Raw genomic sequence first — 18,570 nt, forward strand, 5'->3', positions numbered from 1 at the left:
TATTTAATTAAATATAACACTCCTGATTAGATTTTAAGTCGATTTTAAGCAGTACGTTGCAGGTGTATGCAGGAGACCACATCTGTGTAACCCAGGGTTTCAGAGGCTGAGTTCGGGCTGGACTTGGCATCAAACAAAGGAATGCTTTTGAACGTAACAGTCTAGCAATTCAGCTCATATTAAACCGATACGTGATAACGACACGAGAAGCCCTGGGCTTCTTAAGGGTGTACCCCCTCCCCGCCCAGCCCCACGCTGTATTCCACTACACACATCTGCACGGTCGGGGGTCTGACATGGCTGGGTGGGGGGGTTTCTTCTCCCCATTGACGCAAGAGGGCCAGTGTGTTTTGGACTCAGGGTTTGTTGTGACAGATTAAAAGGACATGTTGGCAGCAGCGGGGGGGGGGGGGGGAACGCTTATCCCAAGCCTCGGCATCGGATGAGCGCTGGACGCACACACCGAGAAGAGAGCGCCCCCCCCTCCCCCCCCCCCCCTCCCCCATCCCATGCCAGCCTTGGCGCTGAGCTGGAGAACTCCCCAAACCTAACCGGGCAGAATGACTCATGTAGAATCAGATTATGTCATTCAGTGGGGAAAGTGACCTTACCATAGATAGAATAACAATCAGCAGTGAGGCTCGGTCTTCCAGTGGAGGGATAGACGGACCCGCGGCTGCCAAGGCAGATTACTGGCCCTGGCCTTGATTTGAGGGAGCTGCCTGTTCCCAAGGCTTGGACCAGCTTTACAAGTCTGGCGCCTCGCTCTCCTTCTCTCTCTCTCTCTCCGTTGCCCTCGATCGCTCCCTCCTCTGCTATCTCCCTCCCATTCCTGTCTCTCTCTCTCACTCTGCACAAACCTCGGTAAAGTAAACTATTGAGATGTAATGGATTTTACGAGCGGCATCCAAGGACATGACATACTGTGTTTCTGTGAGCACAGTGCATGAGTGTGGAGCTGGATGGCGTTTTCAACTTCACTTTTCAACACGAAAAATGAAAACCTGTGAACTTTTTAAAGGAACGGCTCGTATTTAGGTTGAAGAGACGGTGACATTTCACACATGCTCGCTTTCTCCCTCCCCTCCCCCCGCTCTCCTAAAAGAAACCAGGCCATGAGGAAGAAACTCATCCTGTACTTCAAGAGGAGAAACCATGCTCGGAAGCAGTGGGTGAGTACAGAGCACAGCCGCATCCTTTGACCCACCCCTTTTTCCTCGCGTCTGACACACACCGTAGAAAGAGCACACGAGGGAGAGCGCTCCGATGCACACGGGCTGCTCTGAGCTCTCGTCCAGACTCCCCCGAGGGCTGAACTGGAATGGCCTGTGGTGTGTGGATAGCGTGAACCTTTTCTCTCCCAGGACTTCGATTTCGATTTCCCCATATAAGGACCGTCTGCAAAACATGAATGGAGTGTGTGTGTGTGGAAGCTTGCCTGCCGCTAATCAAGCTGGTCCAAGTCAAAGGGCAGTACTATAAATAAAGCATGGATCGATGTAGAGAGCTCTCCGTCAGACAGGCCAACCTCCCAGCCAGCACTTTTTATTATTACAGAAATGAAAGATTTATAGACATGGAGCGCAGAAACACAGTGCATTAGACTCAACAGATAAAGTCTCATCGTCAAACACTGGTTGGCGACTGTGGGGGTGAAAATGTAGATGTTTTTGCTTTAAAGATGCAGACAAGCCAAGTTCCCCGCTCTAACACAGCAAGGGATGCAGCAGCGAGCGATGCCGCCCACACTGGTGTCCGGCCTCCTCTCCTGCTGTGTGTAAACTGAGGGGGGGGGGGGGAGGAGGCTGGCAGACAGACCACAGGGAGACCGGTGCTTTAAGAGGCTTTCGAGGCTCGTGTCTCCTCCTGGGTTAATGGGCTGCTTTACGGCCTGCGTGGGCCTGCACCATCCTGGCTCAAAGCCAAGTCGCCCACCCACCCCCACCCCCCCCCCCCCCCCCCCCCCCTCTTAGAATACTAACACCACAATGTTGCTCTGTCAACGGTACAGTCACATGACAGAACAGAGTGCGCAAGGACACAGTTATAAACATCTAAACGTGTAATATCCTCGCAATTTCTCACACGCAGAATTCGTTTGACAACCCCTCTGCTGTGTGTGGCTGTGTGATGATGATGATGGCCGCTCGCATGCGTCAAGTGTTTTAGTGACTCACGCCGCGAAGGGAACGAAGAGAGACGTTTAGACGTGGACGTGTTAGGACGTGTTCTGAGTGCCGCCCCCGCTGTGCGCTCGTTACCCCCCCCCGACAGGAACAAAAGTTCTGCCAGCGCTACGACCATCTGATGGAGGCGTGGGAGAAGAAGGTGGACCGCATCGAGAACAACCCGCGCCGGCGAGCCAAGGAGATGAAGGTGCGCGAGTACTACGAGAAGCAGTTCCCCGAGATCCGCAAGCAGCGGGAGCTGCAGGAGCGCATGCAGAGGTGAGGGGGGTCCCCCGTCTCCTCCCTGGGAGCGTCGCTCTGGGGGGGGGGGGGGGGGGGGGGGGGCTGGGGGGGTCGGTGCCGCGGTCTGAGGAGACCGTGAGGGACGTTGGTCAATAGTTGGTAGCCAAAATAATGTGGACGAAATGTTGCTGACAAAATGTTGCTGACGGAAATCGCAACGCGAATATGCATCATTTTTCAAAGTAGAATCGAGGGTGAAAAAGATCCAAACCTTAAAGTTTGAGGAAAGTTGTTCAGGATCTTGGACATCGGGTCTCATTTCCAAGTGAGCCAGTGTGTTATTTCACATTGGAGACTGTTTTCAACACTTTTCATTCAGTCCTTCTAGTTGCAGAAATCGCTGGTGCTAGTCGACCAATTATAATGCCCGACTATCGATGAATAGTCTGTGTTGATAGAATAATATTAGAAATAAAACTATCCTAGCTTTTGATGCTGTTGCTTGGTTACCAATCAAATGGCTGCCTGCTTGTTTACCCTTTTCAGGGCACAAGACAATCTTTTCCACTGGTCATTGTTTTATTTCATATGTTGTTGCTGCCAACATTGCTTATTAAGTCAAGGATTTGACTGACTTAGTTCAAGTTGTTTCTGAAATGTAGAAAATATAGAAAAATATTAAGTATTCTGAGCAATTCACCTCATGCCATATGCTTCCACCGCAAAAACAAGTTGGATGGCATCAGCACCATTACATATGAAACAAACTTCTCCTCCGATACATTGTACTAATGGATTCACAGGTTGCATGTGGGACCAGTTGGTCTCTTTGAACCCGTTGTTAAGCTAATTTAGCGCACAGCTGGATGTTGACCTTAACCTTGTGTTTCATGTGTTTCCCCGCCTGTAGCCGCGTGGGGCAGCGCGGCAGCTTGGCCTCGTCCGCGGCTCGCAGCGAACACGAGGTCTCTGAGATCATCGATGGCATATCGGAGCAAGAGGTGAGCTCCCCCCCATCATGTTGCCTCGCTGCATCTCCTGACTCCCGCCTGGTTTCCTCCCTGCAGAACACAGCAGAGACACTCATCACACTCTCCGCCCCCTCAGTGGAGGAATTAGCATTTTAACCACATCAAACCGGTGGCTCCTTTTATGAAACAAAGAGTGCTGCTACAGCTAGTCAAGCACATATATAGGCGTGCAATCTAATGATTCCCTTGGTTGGTGCAGAAATTGCGGCAGGCATGCATACAGGAACGCACGCACACATGCACACACACACATACACACAGACACACTCGTAGTATAAGGTGTAGATGTCTTGCTTTTACTTTGAAGGTTGTCAGCGGAGTGAAGAGGCTGGTTCCTCGTACGATGCTGTGCCCCTGCTCTTCCTCTCCCAGTGGCCTCGAGGCTCTTTGCCTCCACATCACTGTCTCTCCCTGGCTCCCTTGGGTGCCTCTGGACCCCTGCTGTGGGGATCTGTCTGGAATTAATTCAGTAGATCTTGTATAATCTTAAAGCAACTTACACTCTTACATTAGACGCCGGACCGGTTATTTAGTTTGGACCTTATGATTTTGATCCGATTTTGAACCATTTTCTCTTTTCTGACCTGAAACCTCAAGGAATTGACGCGACAGTTTTGCAGTCCATAGTCTCTGTTGCCTCCATTTCCTCTGTCGCCTCCTGACCTCTCACCCACTTCCGTGTGCAGAGCCTCACGCGGCCACCGCATCGCTGTTTTCCTACCAGGCACGGGGGCAGTGGAGCACGCCTCGGCCAGATGTTTAGGTCTGGCTCTCCCCCGTGTACCCCTGTCTCCCCAAAAACACACCTCTCTCACTCCCCCTCCCTGTCCCGTCCCTCTGTCAGAATACGGAGAAGCAGATGCGCCAACTGGCCGTCATCCCGCCCATGCTGTTCGATGCGGAGCAGCAGCGCATCAAGTTCATCAACATGAACGGCCTGATGGGCGACCCCATGAAGGTGTACAAGGACCGGCAGGTGATGAACATGTGGAGCGAGCAGGAGAAGGACACCTTCCGAGAGAAGTAAGAACACACAACACCTCAGCCCCCCTCTCCCCTTGCTTTTCTTCCCTTTTGTTGTGGCGCCTCTTTGGATGAAACGGGTGCAACACAAAGATCCCTACAGAACAAGGGAGCGGTGTAGACGTGCTCTCCACCATTGTGGGCATGGCTGCTTTTGATTCAGCTCGACAGCCACGGAGGCCTTGAAGCCGTCCCCGTTTAGCGAGGACAAGGGAGTGCAGGTGCTTTGTTTGCGCTGTCAAAGTGAATCCAGGCGGATTCAGGGGTAGATCAGGGACTCTGCTCACGCACACACAGCCACACACCGGGGACGGCAAGGCCGTCGCAGTCCTTGGGAGACGACGTCTTATCGCAAAGGAAACGATCAGTGGTACCTGATTTGATGTCTACTCAGTAATGCTGTGGAGTCTGACATTTTTTTACACAGCTTATTTATTATTTTTTACACGGCTAAGTATTACACTTGCTGCATAATATATATATATATATATATATTTTTTTTTACCATAACTAAAGCTTGAAATAATATATATTTAAATGATATTTAATATATATTTGAATTCAAATACTATTGTTTAATAGCATATTTGCTATCGACAATCAAACCCAGAAAAGGAGTAGAGCAAGAGGGTATCGTGCATATTACTATAATATTGACACCCAATTGTGTTGATATGAAAATGAAAGAGTTCTTCTGATCACAATAAAATGTGAATAAAATATTTTTCATCCTGTAATTTCCAAGAGATTGCACTTTTTGGACCCTCCATAAACATCCGCAGGAAAAGCGCGTAACGGCTCTCAAAAATGTACGCATTGATTTTGACAGCGCTAATAAAAACGTGTGTCCATTTTCTAGGGAATAGGGATTAAAAGCTCAGAGGAGCATATAGACCAATTTAATCTAACTGAATTGAACTGCAGAAAGCAATGGTGTTCAACGGTGCAGAGTTTTGCGCGTGTGCGTGACTCACTTCTCGTCTGCCCTCAGGTTCATCCAACACCCCAAGAACTTCAGTCTGATCGCGTCGTTCCTGGAGAGAAAGGTGCGTTCCCCGCGCTCTGTCGCGCCGCTCCGTGGTGTGAGACACCGGGCCAACCTTTGGATTCCCTGTTTCAGACGGTGGCCGAGTGCGTGCTCTTCTACTACCTGACCAAGAAGAACGAGAACTACAAGAACATCGTGCGCAGGAACTACCGCCGCCGCGGCCGAAGCCAGGTAGGAGATCACGATGCACTGCGGAGATCACGGCGGTGACATTGTGGGCTCTCCTCAAGGTGGACACGCCTGTCGTCATGCTGAGCAATGACCAGCAATAGCCAACCCACTAGCTCAAGCCAATAAAACTCCCAAAGGACACCTGAGTGTGCTAACGCACAACCTCAGGCTCCGTGTTCAAGGCTAATGTGTTCTCCTTGTCACTTTCCTCTTCCTCCTCCTCCTCTTCTTCTTCCTTCTTGGCTTCGGCTTGTCTGGTTTTTTTTCGTGGGGATTCTCCATTGCTAATGAGCTCCCCGGGTAGCGCGCGTAGTGTCAGCTCCCGGGGGCCCCAGGGGCCCCGGGCCTGTTAAGCTGCAAGTCGGCGGCTAATGAAATAGCACGTTAATTAACTTGTGACCTTTTTCCCCCCTGGTGGGCCGGTCTGTGCTCATCCCTCCCGGAGTCAGCTTCCGGCTCATTACCTGATCCCTTCATGTTTAGCCACGCCCCCTGGAATCAATACCCTACTGTCACAGAGAGAGAGAGGGGGGGGAGGGGGGAGAGAGAGCGAGAGGGGGGGAGAGAGAGCGAGAGAGGGGGAGAGAGAGCGAGAGGGGGAGAGAGAGCGAGAGGGGGGGAGAGAGAGCGAGCAGACAGAGGGAGAGCGAGCATGACAATGTACGTTAGAACATCCCCAGCTGCTTCACCGTAATGGAGTTGTCTGAGAGTAGACGTAGGGGGTAATGGCTTCAGGTGGAGGCTAATGTCCACCTAGCCTAATTGAATCCCCCCCCCCCGCCCACACAGGCCCCACCTCGGCTGCTCCTTTCCCGTTCACCTTGCTCTTGGTTTGGATCAGACCAGGTCGGCTATTAGATCAGTATGGGCGGAGCGCACTAGAAGTAAGCGTGTGTGATCACAGCGGACGGTGATGGAAGGCCCAGTGTTCAGTGGCTTCCTCTGGGGCCAGGGGGGCCGTGGGGGGCCGTGGGGGGGCGTCCCCCTCCCCAGACTTATGGGTTTGATTTGTTTTCTGGCAAATGAATCCAGAAAGAGAGTGGAGGGCCGAGAGAGGCCGTACCTGTATAGGAGGGAGAGAAAGAGACTCAGACTGCTCACACTCGTTCTACTCTCAGTCCATGATGTCTGGGTCTCCCTTCAACACGTCCTCCTTTTGAAATGGCATCGCCATGAGGCCAGATGTCAGGCGTCCTTTGAGTTTGACCTTCAGTGCTGTACGATGAGGACGGCACAGCTAGAAAGCAAACGTCTGGCAGGCGTGAAGGAGACGGTGAACAATGTGTGCTGGTCAGGCCGTAGGAAGGACCATGGGTGTGAGTGCTTCCTGATAGTTAGGCCAGGCCTCAGTCTTATACTCATCTGGGTCCAGACAGTCAGGAAGTGGATGGGGAAGTGATTGTGGGCACTAATGCCGCTTTTCCACCGCCAGTACCTACTCGACTCGACTCGACTCGACTCGACTCGCCACGCCTTATTTGCGTTTCCATTGGCAAAAAAAGTACCTGGTACCTAGTACCGGGTACTTTTTTTTAGTACTACCTCCGTCGAGGTTCCATGCCAGCGGAGTAGGTACTTTTGTGTGACGTAAACAGGCTGCTGGTAACTGATTGGCCAGCGGCTGTAAATGGGAATATTCACTCAAGTTAAGTTGTGTCCGGCGTGGTTGGAGTCCACGAACCCGCTCCAGAGGGGGACACTGATCAGCGTTTCGCCGTGTGTGTCGCTCCTTTCCCGGGGCTAGAGTTAGGCTGCGCGTCGTTATGTGTGTCGGGCGTGGTTGTGTGTGTCCGGCGTGGCTGGAGTCCACGGACCGGCGTTTCGCTGTTTCGTTTCAGTGTCGTTCCTTTCCTAGGGCTCGAGTTTCGCCTCTATCAACGTTACCGTATGACAACAATAGACGCGCAGTCATTGCGCTTTTTATTTTATTTTATTTCCCATCATAACCTTTCCCGGGAATCAGGAAATAGTCTTGATCAGATTCAGATTTCCCGGGAATCGCGTCTCCCGTGATTAAAACCTAATGACGACCCGCCCATGGTGGAGAGGTTCTTTTCTACGACCCGCCCACATTGAAGAGGTACTTTTTTAGATGGAAACGCAACCAAACCGAGTTGAGTCGAGGCGAGTCGAGTCGAGTCGAGTTGGTACTGGCGGTGGAAAAGCGGCATAAGCAACTCCGGGTACGGGTAGGCCTCGTCTGTTTAGGGAACCAATTTGAAACACCAAGCCAACTTCCCTTATCGGTCTCTTCACCTTTTTGATTTTTCCCTTTCCAATGTGTGTGTTTGTATGCCTAAGACCTGTCTGTTGATCCCCTGTGTGTGTGTGTGTGTGTGTGTTTGTAGATTTGTGTGTGTGTGTGTGTGTGTGTGTGTGTGCGTGTGTAGGTTTGTGTGTGTGGCGTGTGGCGTGCGCCTGTGTCTGCCCCTCTGGTGTATCCGATTTCGTGGGGATCATGTTTGAAGCGTTGTCTTCCTGTTGTCTTGGCCCCTCTCGCAGCATGGCCAGCAGCAGCAGCAGCAGCAACAGCAGCAGCAGGTGAGCCGCGGCAGCCTGGAGGAGAAGGAGGAGAAGGAGAAGGAGAAGGAAGGGGAGAAGGATGAGGAGAAGGCCGAAGCAGACGACAAGGAAGATGGAATGAAGTGAGTCCTGTACCGTCCCGAGAGAGAGAGAGAGAGATCCAGTCTCTCTCTCTCTCTCTCTCGCTCGCTTGCTCGCTCGCTCACTCTCGTTCCCTAGGTTTGGTCAGATCAATGCGGCTGTAGTTGATTAAGAACAATAGACAGATGTCTGTCTAACGTTTGGTTTGTACACAATACGAATTTCTGAGAAAGTCTAGAGAACATTTGGGAACAAGGGTGTACTCGGGTTGAGACGAGGCTGTTCAGACACTCTGTTGTTGTTGTTGTTGTTGTTTTTAACATTGTTCAAGGTCCAGCTTTCAGCAAACAAGCTCGAGAAAATATGCAGATCAGCTCCGCAGAAAGCTGTAGCACAGATGGTTTTGTTTATCCTCATAAAGACTGTGTCGTTGTTACATCGATGGACTTTGCTCTTGACGGCAAGTACATCCGCGTGAAGAAGACGGCATTAAGTGTGGAATATTTAAAGCAGCGGTCTCCCCCTCCAACATCAATGACAAGTCCTGCCCCAACACCACCACCACTGTAGTTATTTTAAAGTCCTCCTGCAGGACACACTATTTATCAGCAGCGTTGTCAGACGGAGGTGGTGACGGTGATGAAGCATTCCTGCCCCCGCTGCCTGCACCTCGGAGCCCTGCCACAGGACCCCCTGTGGCCCCCTGCCGTCCCTCCTCCTGCCTGTCAGCCCTGCCACAGCTGGCTCCACTATATTTAGTGTGCAAGCAGCTTCTCTCAGCAAGATTAATGGAGCGGGTGGGGTGGGGGGGGGGGCGGAGATGAATGGAGGAGCAGGAGGTTCAGCTTCACTGGCTCGTCTCCTGGCAGGCCCATGTGCTGACACTGAATATATTACCTGGCAAAAGCGCACACACACACACACACACACACACACACACACACACACACACACACACACACACACACACACACACACACACACACACACACACACACACACTTCTTCCCACTGGACGTTGTGTGTGTCTGTGTGCGTCTACTTGGTCTGAGATCTACAGTTTTTTTAATTTTTTTTAAGTAAAGCAGCGACTTGTTTCCCGGTTTTAGGAACCCAAACTGTCACTTGGGCTTACCTTCCGGAGTGGCTTATAGGTAGGTAAGCCACTTCAAAAGAAAATTGTCTGCGCCATTTTCAGTGATTTGAGTTTGAGTGATAAAACATGAAGTTCCTAATGCCGTCATGATGTAAAGCCCATATGCTCATTTACACTAGAGGTCTGCGTAAAAGATAAACTCCTAAAGAAATAAACATTGGCATCCCTTCATAACTGACAAAAAAAAAATAAAGACAGTTTTCCACAATGTGCTCTCAGTTTATGAACGATAGTTCAAAGCCTCTGCATCTAAATGAATTGCTTCAAAATAAAGGATTCCTTGTTTTCTAAATCTGTCAAAGTTCAGGTTTTACTAAAGCTTGAATCTGCATTATCTCCAATCACTCACGGACCCTGACTCAAACATCAGTTGACCGGCCACACGGCGCGGTCACGGCCCTGAGGAATACTGCTACTAGTCAAACTATCCAGTTACGGTTTCAGGCCAGAATTGGGCGGTACATGTGAGCATTTGTGTTGTGGGCCAAGATGTGTAATAAGATGCGGCTTATACTACGCAGCGTCTTATTTATGGTAATTTGAAACGTGTGACCCAATTTTACCGCTCCTGCCGCTTATAGAAAATGTAGCTTCATTTTCAAAAAATGATGTTTATTTGTCTTTTATTTAAAACCCTTTTCCTACACATCAAACACTGGACACTAAATCGCCATCGTGACGTACTGGAAGTTCTAGTACTCATCTTTTCGACTCTCTTTGAAGAAAGGTGTGCAGCAGCTTTAAGACCATCAAACGTGAACACGCAGCAACAGGCTTTTGTTTTTCCTCCGGCGTGTGGAAGAACAAACCCCACGATGACAAAGGAAAGCCTTCTAAACGTGCTCTGTTCTCCCTGATGCTATGTTCCACCCCGTGGAGCTCACCGCCTCTCTCTCTCCCTCCCCCCTCTCCCCCCTCCCCCCTCCCCTCCTCCCACCCGCAGGGACGACACTTCCGGGGAGGACGGCGAGGACAAGGAGCCCGCTGTGACCGTCAAGGGCCGGCGCACGGCCAACAGCCAGGGCCGCCGCAAGGGCCGCATCACGCGCTCCATGACCAGCGAGGTGGAGGAGAGCACGGCGCCGCCGCTCAGCAGCGAGCTGGGTCAGTACCGACGCCGGCCCCTGTGGGGGGGGGGGGGGGGGGGGGGCACTGTGAGGCTGTTCTCCCGCTCACTCTGGCGTGATGCAAAGTGTTCCCGAGTCGATGGGTGGAGGGTGATTTACAGATTGGAAGTGTGCAGTAAACAAGTCATTTAGGAATGCACCTTTGATCCACGCACAGGCTCGCTCGGCCCCCACATGTGTACTCCTTCTGTCAAACTGTGTGTGTGTGTGTGTGTGTGCACGTATATATGTGTACATACAAGTGTGTTTAACTAGTAACACACACTCCAATGTTGTAGTCCTTACCTAAACCACAAGAGTGTACATGTACATATGTATGTATGTGTGCATATATTTGTGTGTTTAGCTAGAAACACACAAACACACACTCTCTCTCTCTCTCTCCCACTCTCCCTCCCTCCCTCCCTCCCTCCCTCCCTCCCTCCACACTGACAGTCCTGTCCCAAACCACAAGAGTGCACTGTGGCTCCTCCAGCCTTATCTAGGTCACTCGTGCACATTCAACTTCTACCCAGTTCCTGTTCTGTGAGAATTATCAAATCATAGCAGAGACATGCGCTGCGACATCGCCGTTAGGAAACGGGCATAATGAGGTTAGCTTAAATCATGTAACCGCGGGCCCAGAGACAAACACAGGATGTTATTGCGGCTCCGCTTTCAGATGTCACAGTTTGCTTTCACAAACACCCCCTGCTCTCTCCTCTTTGTTGTCACTAAGTGTCCAGTCAGCATTGCCCATGTTGGAGTCTCACCGCAGCCTATCAAGGGACTCAGTTTTTCAGCAGTTGCGTGCGTGCGTGCGTGTTCCCTTCCGAGGTCGATTGCGATGGTTCCCCCGAGCGCTGCGGGAGCTAACGCCGGCAGCCTTTCTCAGACCTGCATTTGTTTCATAACGCTGTTCTGTAACACTTGTAATCATTAATTAGCAGTTTAGTTTCCGAGCCCTGGCTCTCTGCCATCGTCTTCTTAACTGGCATTTGCTCAGGGTCTGCCCTCTCTTTACCGCGCCCGGCAAGACCACCACCTTCCTCTTTTGCCCCCTCTCTCTCTCGCGATCTCTCTCTCCCCGTCAGTCGTTTAACTGACTGTGACAAGCCATCTTACCCCCACCTCCTCCTCCTCCTCCTCCTCCTCTTCTTCTGTCCTCTCGCACTCACTCGCTCTCTTTCCCCTTTCAGGCAATCAGGAGATGAATGAGAGTTCTCGCTGGACCGAAGAAGAGATGGAGACTGCCAAGAAAGGTAATTCAAAAAATCGCATTTGCTATAACGCGATGCCAACCGCTGTTGGAATAATAAGAGTGATCTTGAGTCGTTCAACGAAGAGTTAGAAGCAGAGAAGGCAGCGGCAACAGCGGCGGTTTTCTGACTTTGCGTGCGCTTGCGTGTGCTTGCGGACGGACTTCCTGTGAGCGACGCAGCAGTCGCCACGTGGTGCCGGGAGCACGTGGTGGTTATCGGGTCACATGTGTCTGTAGTCTGGGTCGCTCTCTCAGGCTCTGTGTCTCCCTCCCGACTCTGTCTCGCTCAGGCACTCTCTCTCTCGGTCTCTCTCCCTCACTCTCTCTCTCTCAGGCTCTCTCCATAACTCACTGTCTCTCTCTCTCTCCAACTCATTGTCTCTCTCCCTAGCGCTTTGTCTCTTTCACGTCGCTGTATCTCCCTAACTCACTAAGTCACTTTGTCTCTCTCAGGCATTTCGTCTCTCCCTAGGTCACTGTTTCTATCCCTAACTCACTGTCTATCTCTCTCACTCTCTGTCTAGCTCCCTCACTTTCATTCTTTCACTTTCAACTCATTCAGTACGTTTACATGCACAGCTTAATCCGATTAAAGCCATAGTTCGACTATGCTCCGCAATTGGACAACTGCAATTGTCCGAGTATACATGGCGGTGAGTAAATCGATTCATTGGCCGAAGCATGTCATTCCACGGTACGATAGGTAGCTCTGTGCCCATTTCAACTAGTGGTAATAGAGCCACCGGTTGACCTCTTTACGTCACCAGCAACAACAAACTCAGGCGCCTGCATTCGAGAAAGATGTTTTCAGTAGACAGCCGTCAGTTCACTTTGGGTCCATATCATTTCTCAGACGCTCCATTGTTCCGACCTCTCGGTCGTATACCGACTCCAGCCGGAGGAGCTGGCTCTGCCGGCAGAGGAGTCCGCATACGAGGTCGGAACAATGGAGCGTCGGAGAAATGATATGGTCCCGAAGTGAACTGACAGCTGTCTAAACATCGCTTTCTCCTCCATGTTGCGTTTCAATCTGGACTTCAGAGAGTCAAAGCCAAAGTTCCTTTCCCCTAATTCCTTCTCAACATGGGCGAGATAAACCCCACTAGGAGTCTTTACTTGTTGTGGAAGTACCAGAGAGTCGGAGAACCCAACACAGTCTGTAAGATTCATAATATCAGAGAATAACCCCGTCAGTTCGGCCGCGGCGCAATGAATGAATAAAGAACGTAGTTAACTACTTTACAACCTTGTTGATGAGCAACATTTAGAAAAACATATACTTTTAATTCAGCCTTAGGTGAAATCATAGCGTAGTGTGTAGTGAATGCATGTTGATGATGACACACTCCTTATAGGGGGTAACTACATTGGCACGACACCGGCTTCCTCCATCTTCTGCACCAGCTTTTAAAATAAATCGCCTATCCGAAGTGAGTTGACAGCTGTCTACTGAAAACATCTTTCTCCCACCGGAGCAGCCCCTCCGCCGCCCGTCCGTATACGGCATTCCCCGCCGCATCGCAAGGAATGAATAAAGACCGTAAACATGTCGGGAGAAAAAAACATTTATTTTGACAGATGTGCCTGAAGTTACTACTTCACAACCTCGTTGATGACCCAGATTTAGAAATCTTTTAATTCAGCCTTGGGTGAAATCGAAGCATAGTGTCTGTGTGCTTCCACCTTTAATGAATGCATGTCATGCACACTCCTGCGGCCGGCACACAATTCTTATAGGGGGTAACTACACTCACCGGCTTCCTCCATCTTCTGCGCCACCTTTTTAAATAAATCGCCGTTTATCGTTTTCCAACGGCGACAACAACGCGACTATCTTCTCCTTCTACTTCCGGCTCACGGCCCCGGGAAAAGATCTCGAGCATGCGCAGAACGCAATTCAACGCATAATCCAATTCGACTCCGTACATGCACGCTTAACTCGACAATGAATCGCATTATCTAGGGGTCTTAATCTGACTATGAGAAACCCAATTTGATTTGATTTTAGCTCGACTAAGGTGTATACATGCATCTTAGTAATTCAATCATAGTTGGACTAACCCATTAATTCGACTTTCTTGAGTGTCATGTAAACGCACTGAGTCTCTCTCTCTAACTCATTGTCTCTCTCTTAACTCATTGTCTCTCTCCCTAACTCATTGTCTCTCTCTCTAACTCATTGTCTCTCTCTCTAACTCATTCTCTCTCCCTAATTCATTGTCTCTTTCCCTAACTCTGTCTCTCTCCCTAACTCTCTAAGGCTCTCTATCTCTTTCCCTAACTCTCTGTCTCTCTCCCTAACTCTCTTAGGCTCTCTATCTCTCTCCCTAACTCTTTGTCTCTCTCAGGCTCTCTGTACCTCTCAGGCTCTCTGTCTCTCTTATACTCAGGTCTCCCTCAGCAGAACAGCCCAGTTACTCCAGCACTGTTAAATATCAAAGAGGTTGTAAAAAGAAAGATGGAAAATGGTCCATTCAAACCTGGGAAGTCATTAATCCTGGCTGTTGGCCGTCTCTGACGGAAGGATCAGCCTATCGCCCAGTCTGTCTCTGGTCCTCTTGTTTGTGTATTTGTCTCAATTGCTGCCTCTGACTTGAGTGACCTTGACCTGTGGGTCATTTCCAGGGTTTATTACCCGCCCCCAGCTGCCGCCAAGCAGGGGATTATCCTGTAATCTCTTGTACTCTAGTCGTAGTGAGTTTGTACTATTGTGCTTATTTCAAGGATTGCTTCAGTTCCAGCGTGGTTGGAGGCACTCTGTAATTGGTAGGTGCTGTTGGTGTTTGCGGTTTGTGGTTGTTAATTACATTTTATCGGTTAAGGTGGTTTCCTCCATCTCTCTGTGGTTGGTAGAGCCAGGGAAATCTTTGCTTGTGCTAGCACTGTTGTTGCTTACTTGTTGTTTTGAGTATATTGTATTTACAGATTCTCTTTGAAATGCACTGTGGAGAAAATGCCCAGTTTACATTCATGTTTTAACAATGATTAACAGTAATGTCTTGATTGGCCCCTAATGCAAATCGAGCTTTGTAATCTAGACACCCTCTCCCCCTCGTACCAATCCATGTGACTCTGGTTTGACTTGTTCAGCCTGACTCTATTGTGATCCAGGGCAGCAGGGGAGCCTCCTGCCCGCCTATCAGTGTGCATCAGATACTGAAACCAGAGGAGCACTGTCATTGTGTGTGTGTGTGGGTGGGTGGGTGGGTGTGTGTGTGGGGGTGGTGGCTCCACAGTCTAGTGGTTGGCGATGGTGACTACAGAGTCTTACGTAGTAATCCTGGTTAATGTGTTCAATTCCATTCTCCGGCGGTGGGATTAGTGAGGGCGCTCCATCCCAGGGGATCAGCCTGGCAGCCTGAAGCGAGGGGATGTGGCGTGGCGGGGCGGGGGGGGGGGGCGGCGGCGGCGGCTTCGGCGTTCAACTCCTTATGTAACCACACTCTGCCTCAGCACCAGCACTCTGCCTCGCTGTGTAACCATGGTGACAGCCCTGCCAAAGAGGGTTCCCCCTCTTGCGAGGTAGACCGGGCCGTAGATGAAATACTACGGGCTGCCCTGTCCCACCCTGCGGTGCTTGTGCCAGTCGAGGTGCTCTCGTCCACATGTCTGTGCGTGGTTTTGGTTCGGCGTGGGTTTGACGGACGCGGTAGTGGTCGGTGTGGCCAGTGCCATGGAGGGTCCAGCGCCCTGGCCTGGGGGGCGGGGGGGGGGGGGGGGGGGGGGGGGGGGGCTGGCTGGCCTCACGGGGGCACCCCAGGGAAGGAGGGGGGGGTCCACTCTCTTTCTCCTGTAAAACCCTGGCATCGCAGAGGACGGATGGCCGAGCGTTTGAAAGCCTGTGTCTCTCCTGTGCCTGGCATGCCTGTGTGGGAGAGAGAGGTTGGGGCGGGGGGGGATGATCTTACAGAGCTGTGGGTGCAGGATTGATTAGCATTCAGACATTAGTGTGTGTATGCATCTGCTTATTTGTGTGTGTGTGTGTGTGTGTGTGTGCGTGTTCCCCTTGGATGGCGTTTATGTAAGCGCACTAATCTGGCAAGCCTTGCTTGGTTGCGGGCAGGCAGCTGGATACTAAAACCCCCAGCCCATTCCTCCCCATTCCTCCCAGTGTGCCAGCTCGACTGGAAGAGCCCATTTAAAGGAGCAGCAGGTAGCGAACACCAGCTCGCTCTCGCTCTCGCTCGCTCGCTTGCTCTCTCTCTCTCTCTCTCTCTCTCTCTCTCTCTCTCGCTCTCGCTCCCCATTCTTCTCGCCCAACATCCACCCTGTTCTGTCGTCTCCCCTTTTCTCCTTCTTCCCTTCCTCCTCTTGTTTTTCATTGGTTTGTATTTTGTGTGCTTTTTGTCTTTCCCTCCAATTCCTGCTCCCCTCCGTCTCTCCCCTTGGTTCTTCTCTTGGTTTGGAGATGGCCAGCGTCCAGATTGGCAGGCGCTCTGGAAGATTTGGCAAGCGTCACTCCCCTCCGCCCCGCCTCTCTGTCTCCCTCTCTCTCTCTCTCTCTCTCTCGCTCTCGCGCTCGCTCCCTCTCGCCCTCACTCTGTGTTGTTACAGATTGGAGAGAGGTCACATTCAAAATGAAAAGCAGGTCAGTCAGGAAAAATGTGAAAGCCTTTATGCTTTCTCATGGTATCAACATCAACCCTCTCACGCTCCCTCCTTCACTCGCTCTCTCTCTCCCTCTCACTCTTTGTCTATGTGGCCCAGCCACTCTGCTTATCTCACTCCCTCGCTCTGTTACTCTCTTTACCGCACTCTGTTGTTTGTGTGCTCTCTCTCTCCGTCCTCCACCCCAGCCCTCTTTCACTGACACACACTCTATCTCTTTCTCTCCCTTTTGCAACTTCTCTCTCCAGCGCTCGCTCACTTACTCGCTCTCTCATGTTTACCCTCAGACTGTGTGTGTGTGTGTGTGTGTGTGTGTGTGTGTGTGTGTGTGTGTGTGTGTGTCAGAGTTTCAGCAGCAGAGACAGAGAGGGAGGCGGTTGAGTGCATATACCGTCTCGTGCATTTGCGTGTGTGTGTGTGTGTGTTAGCACTCGCGTGTGTTTTGTTTTTATGTGGGTGTGTGCACGCAGTTTTGCCTGCTGGCAGAGTAAGGTAGGGGGAGGGACGGAGTGAGCGAGAGAAAGGGAGGGAAGCAGTGAGCGAGAGAAAGGGAGGGAAGGAGTGAGCGGGCGGGCGAGCGAGCAAGCAAGGGAAAAAAAAAAAGACTAGAGATCAGATGAGGCGAGAGGGAGAGAGAGGGAGAGAGAGAGAGAGAGGGAGAGAGAGGGAGGCAGAGCACGTAGCGCCGCCCCAGCAGCACAGTCCCACTTTCCTGTGGAAGTCTTCACAGACAAACTGCCATTGGGGAGAGACTCTGTGCCGAGCGCGAGCGCACCAGTGCCTTCAGGGAACTCCCGGACCACGCTGCAGGCGACGGGACGCTCCCGTCGGGAGGAAGGAAGCAAGCGAGCAAGCAAGCAAGCAAGCAAGCGGGCTCAGAAGGAGATCAGAGGCACACCAGGGGGGCGGAGACTAAAGGGACTAGGAGCATGTGCCGGTCTGAGCCAGACAACCCGACACCGGCGCAGGGATCCACGGCGGCCGAGGCAGGAAGGCGGGGGCGACCAGGCCGCAGCACGCAGCTCTTCTTCCCTTCCCCTCACCTCGGCCCCCGGACCCAGAGGCCCCGACCGGAGACACTTCCTGCCGTCGTCGCTCCCCCCGCCCCGCCGCCGCCGCCGCCGCCGCCGCCGCCCCCAGAGGATAGCCAGCAGACCCGGCGTGAGAGAGGGGCGGGGGGGGGGGACGGGGTGGGTGGGGGCGCTGCTCCTCAGGGGAGCTGAGGCGGACATCTGCATCGACAGGCATGTAGTGCCACCGTGGAGGAGGGGGGGGGGGGTGATATGATTCCTATTGGGTGTTTGGGGGGGGGGGGGGACACCAGCTGCACCGGGATAGCTTCAACTCTGTGATTGGAGGATTAGGGCTCAGAGGTCGGAGCTGCCGTTCTTGTTATCTGCGGCGACCTGAATGGACCGTATAGCCACAACCCGCAGGAAGCAACCTTTGACCCTCGGTGAAACGTCTGCCTCGCTCGTTGCTTTGGAAGTTAATGCCTGTGGTGCGAATGTACAGGTTGGTGTGTGTGTGTGTGTGTGTGTGTGTGTGCGTGCGTGCGTGTGCGTGCTGTAGCATGTGAGACAGTATCTGCCCCTCCCCACGAGGGAGAAGGCTGTAAAAGGTTAATAGGTGTCTATCACGTGTCCCTATTCTTTAGAATGAGTCACGTCTTTTCTTCCTTCTCCTTCTTTCTTTCTCATTTCTCTCTTACTTTCTCTCCCCCTCTGCAAGCCGTGCCGCGCCGCCTCTCCTTCTGGCAGCCATGAATTTTTCAGTTGAAATATTCCGCTTCCACTTTTTAACACCGAGGCGGCGTTTTTGACTCCAGGAAACAGACGGCTCAGACTTCAGAAGATTACCCCCGTTTGCCACGCCGCGCCAGCTCAGTGCTACGCTAGCTCCCCGCTCTGCTAGCTGGCACTGACACCTCCTGGACGTGACGCTTCAGCAGAGGCTCTCCCTGCATTAGCAACGAGGTCTCTCTCCCCCCCCCCCCCCCCCCCCCCCCCCCACCCCCCTCCCCGCTCCCCCTTCTGCTTTTTGTTTCTGGATGGATGTCATTGTTGTGGGGGAGGCCTCCTTCTCAACAGAGGGGTTTGCCCTACCTCCCCCCCCTCCCGCCCCCCCCTCCCCAGTCATGAACTGGACCAG

General features: G+C 51.9%; 1 protein-coding gene across 15 annotated transcripts in view; it reads left to right on the forward strand.

Moving 5' to 3' along the window:
* Positions 1–18,570, forward strand: part of ncor2 (nuclear receptor corepressor 2) — a 111,993-nt gene that overhangs the window by 57,768 nt on the left and 35,655 nt on the right. For all 15 annotated transcript variants that reach the window (XM_084468395.1, XM_084468390.1, XM_084468383.1 and 12 more), the window contains exons 9-17: positions 1,106–1,172; positions 2,275–2,447; positions 3,322–3,412; positions 4,287–4,465; positions 5,457–5,511; positions 5,586–5,684; positions 8,187–8,329; positions 10,388–10,548; positions 11,750–11,812. In XM_084468395.1, the coding sequence (XP_084324521.1) occupies positions 1,106–1,172; positions 2,275–2,447; positions 3,322–3,412; positions 4,287–4,465; positions 5,457–5,511; positions 5,586–5,684; positions 8,187–8,329; positions 10,388–10,548; positions 11,750–11,812 (1,031 nt within the window). The remainder of the gene's footprint in view (positions 1–1,105; positions 1,173–2,274; positions 2,448–3,321; positions 3,413–4,286; positions 4,466–5,456; positions 5,512–5,585; positions 5,685–8,186; positions 8,330–10,387; positions 10,549–11,749; positions 11,813–18,570) is intronic.

This window comes from Micromesistius poutassou (assembly GCF_964030765.1).
Source record: "Micromesistius poutassou genome assembly, chromosome: 5".
NCBI classification, from domain to species: Eukaryota; Metazoa; Chordata; class Actinopteri; order Gadiformes; family Gadidae; genus Micromesistius; species Micromesistius poutassou.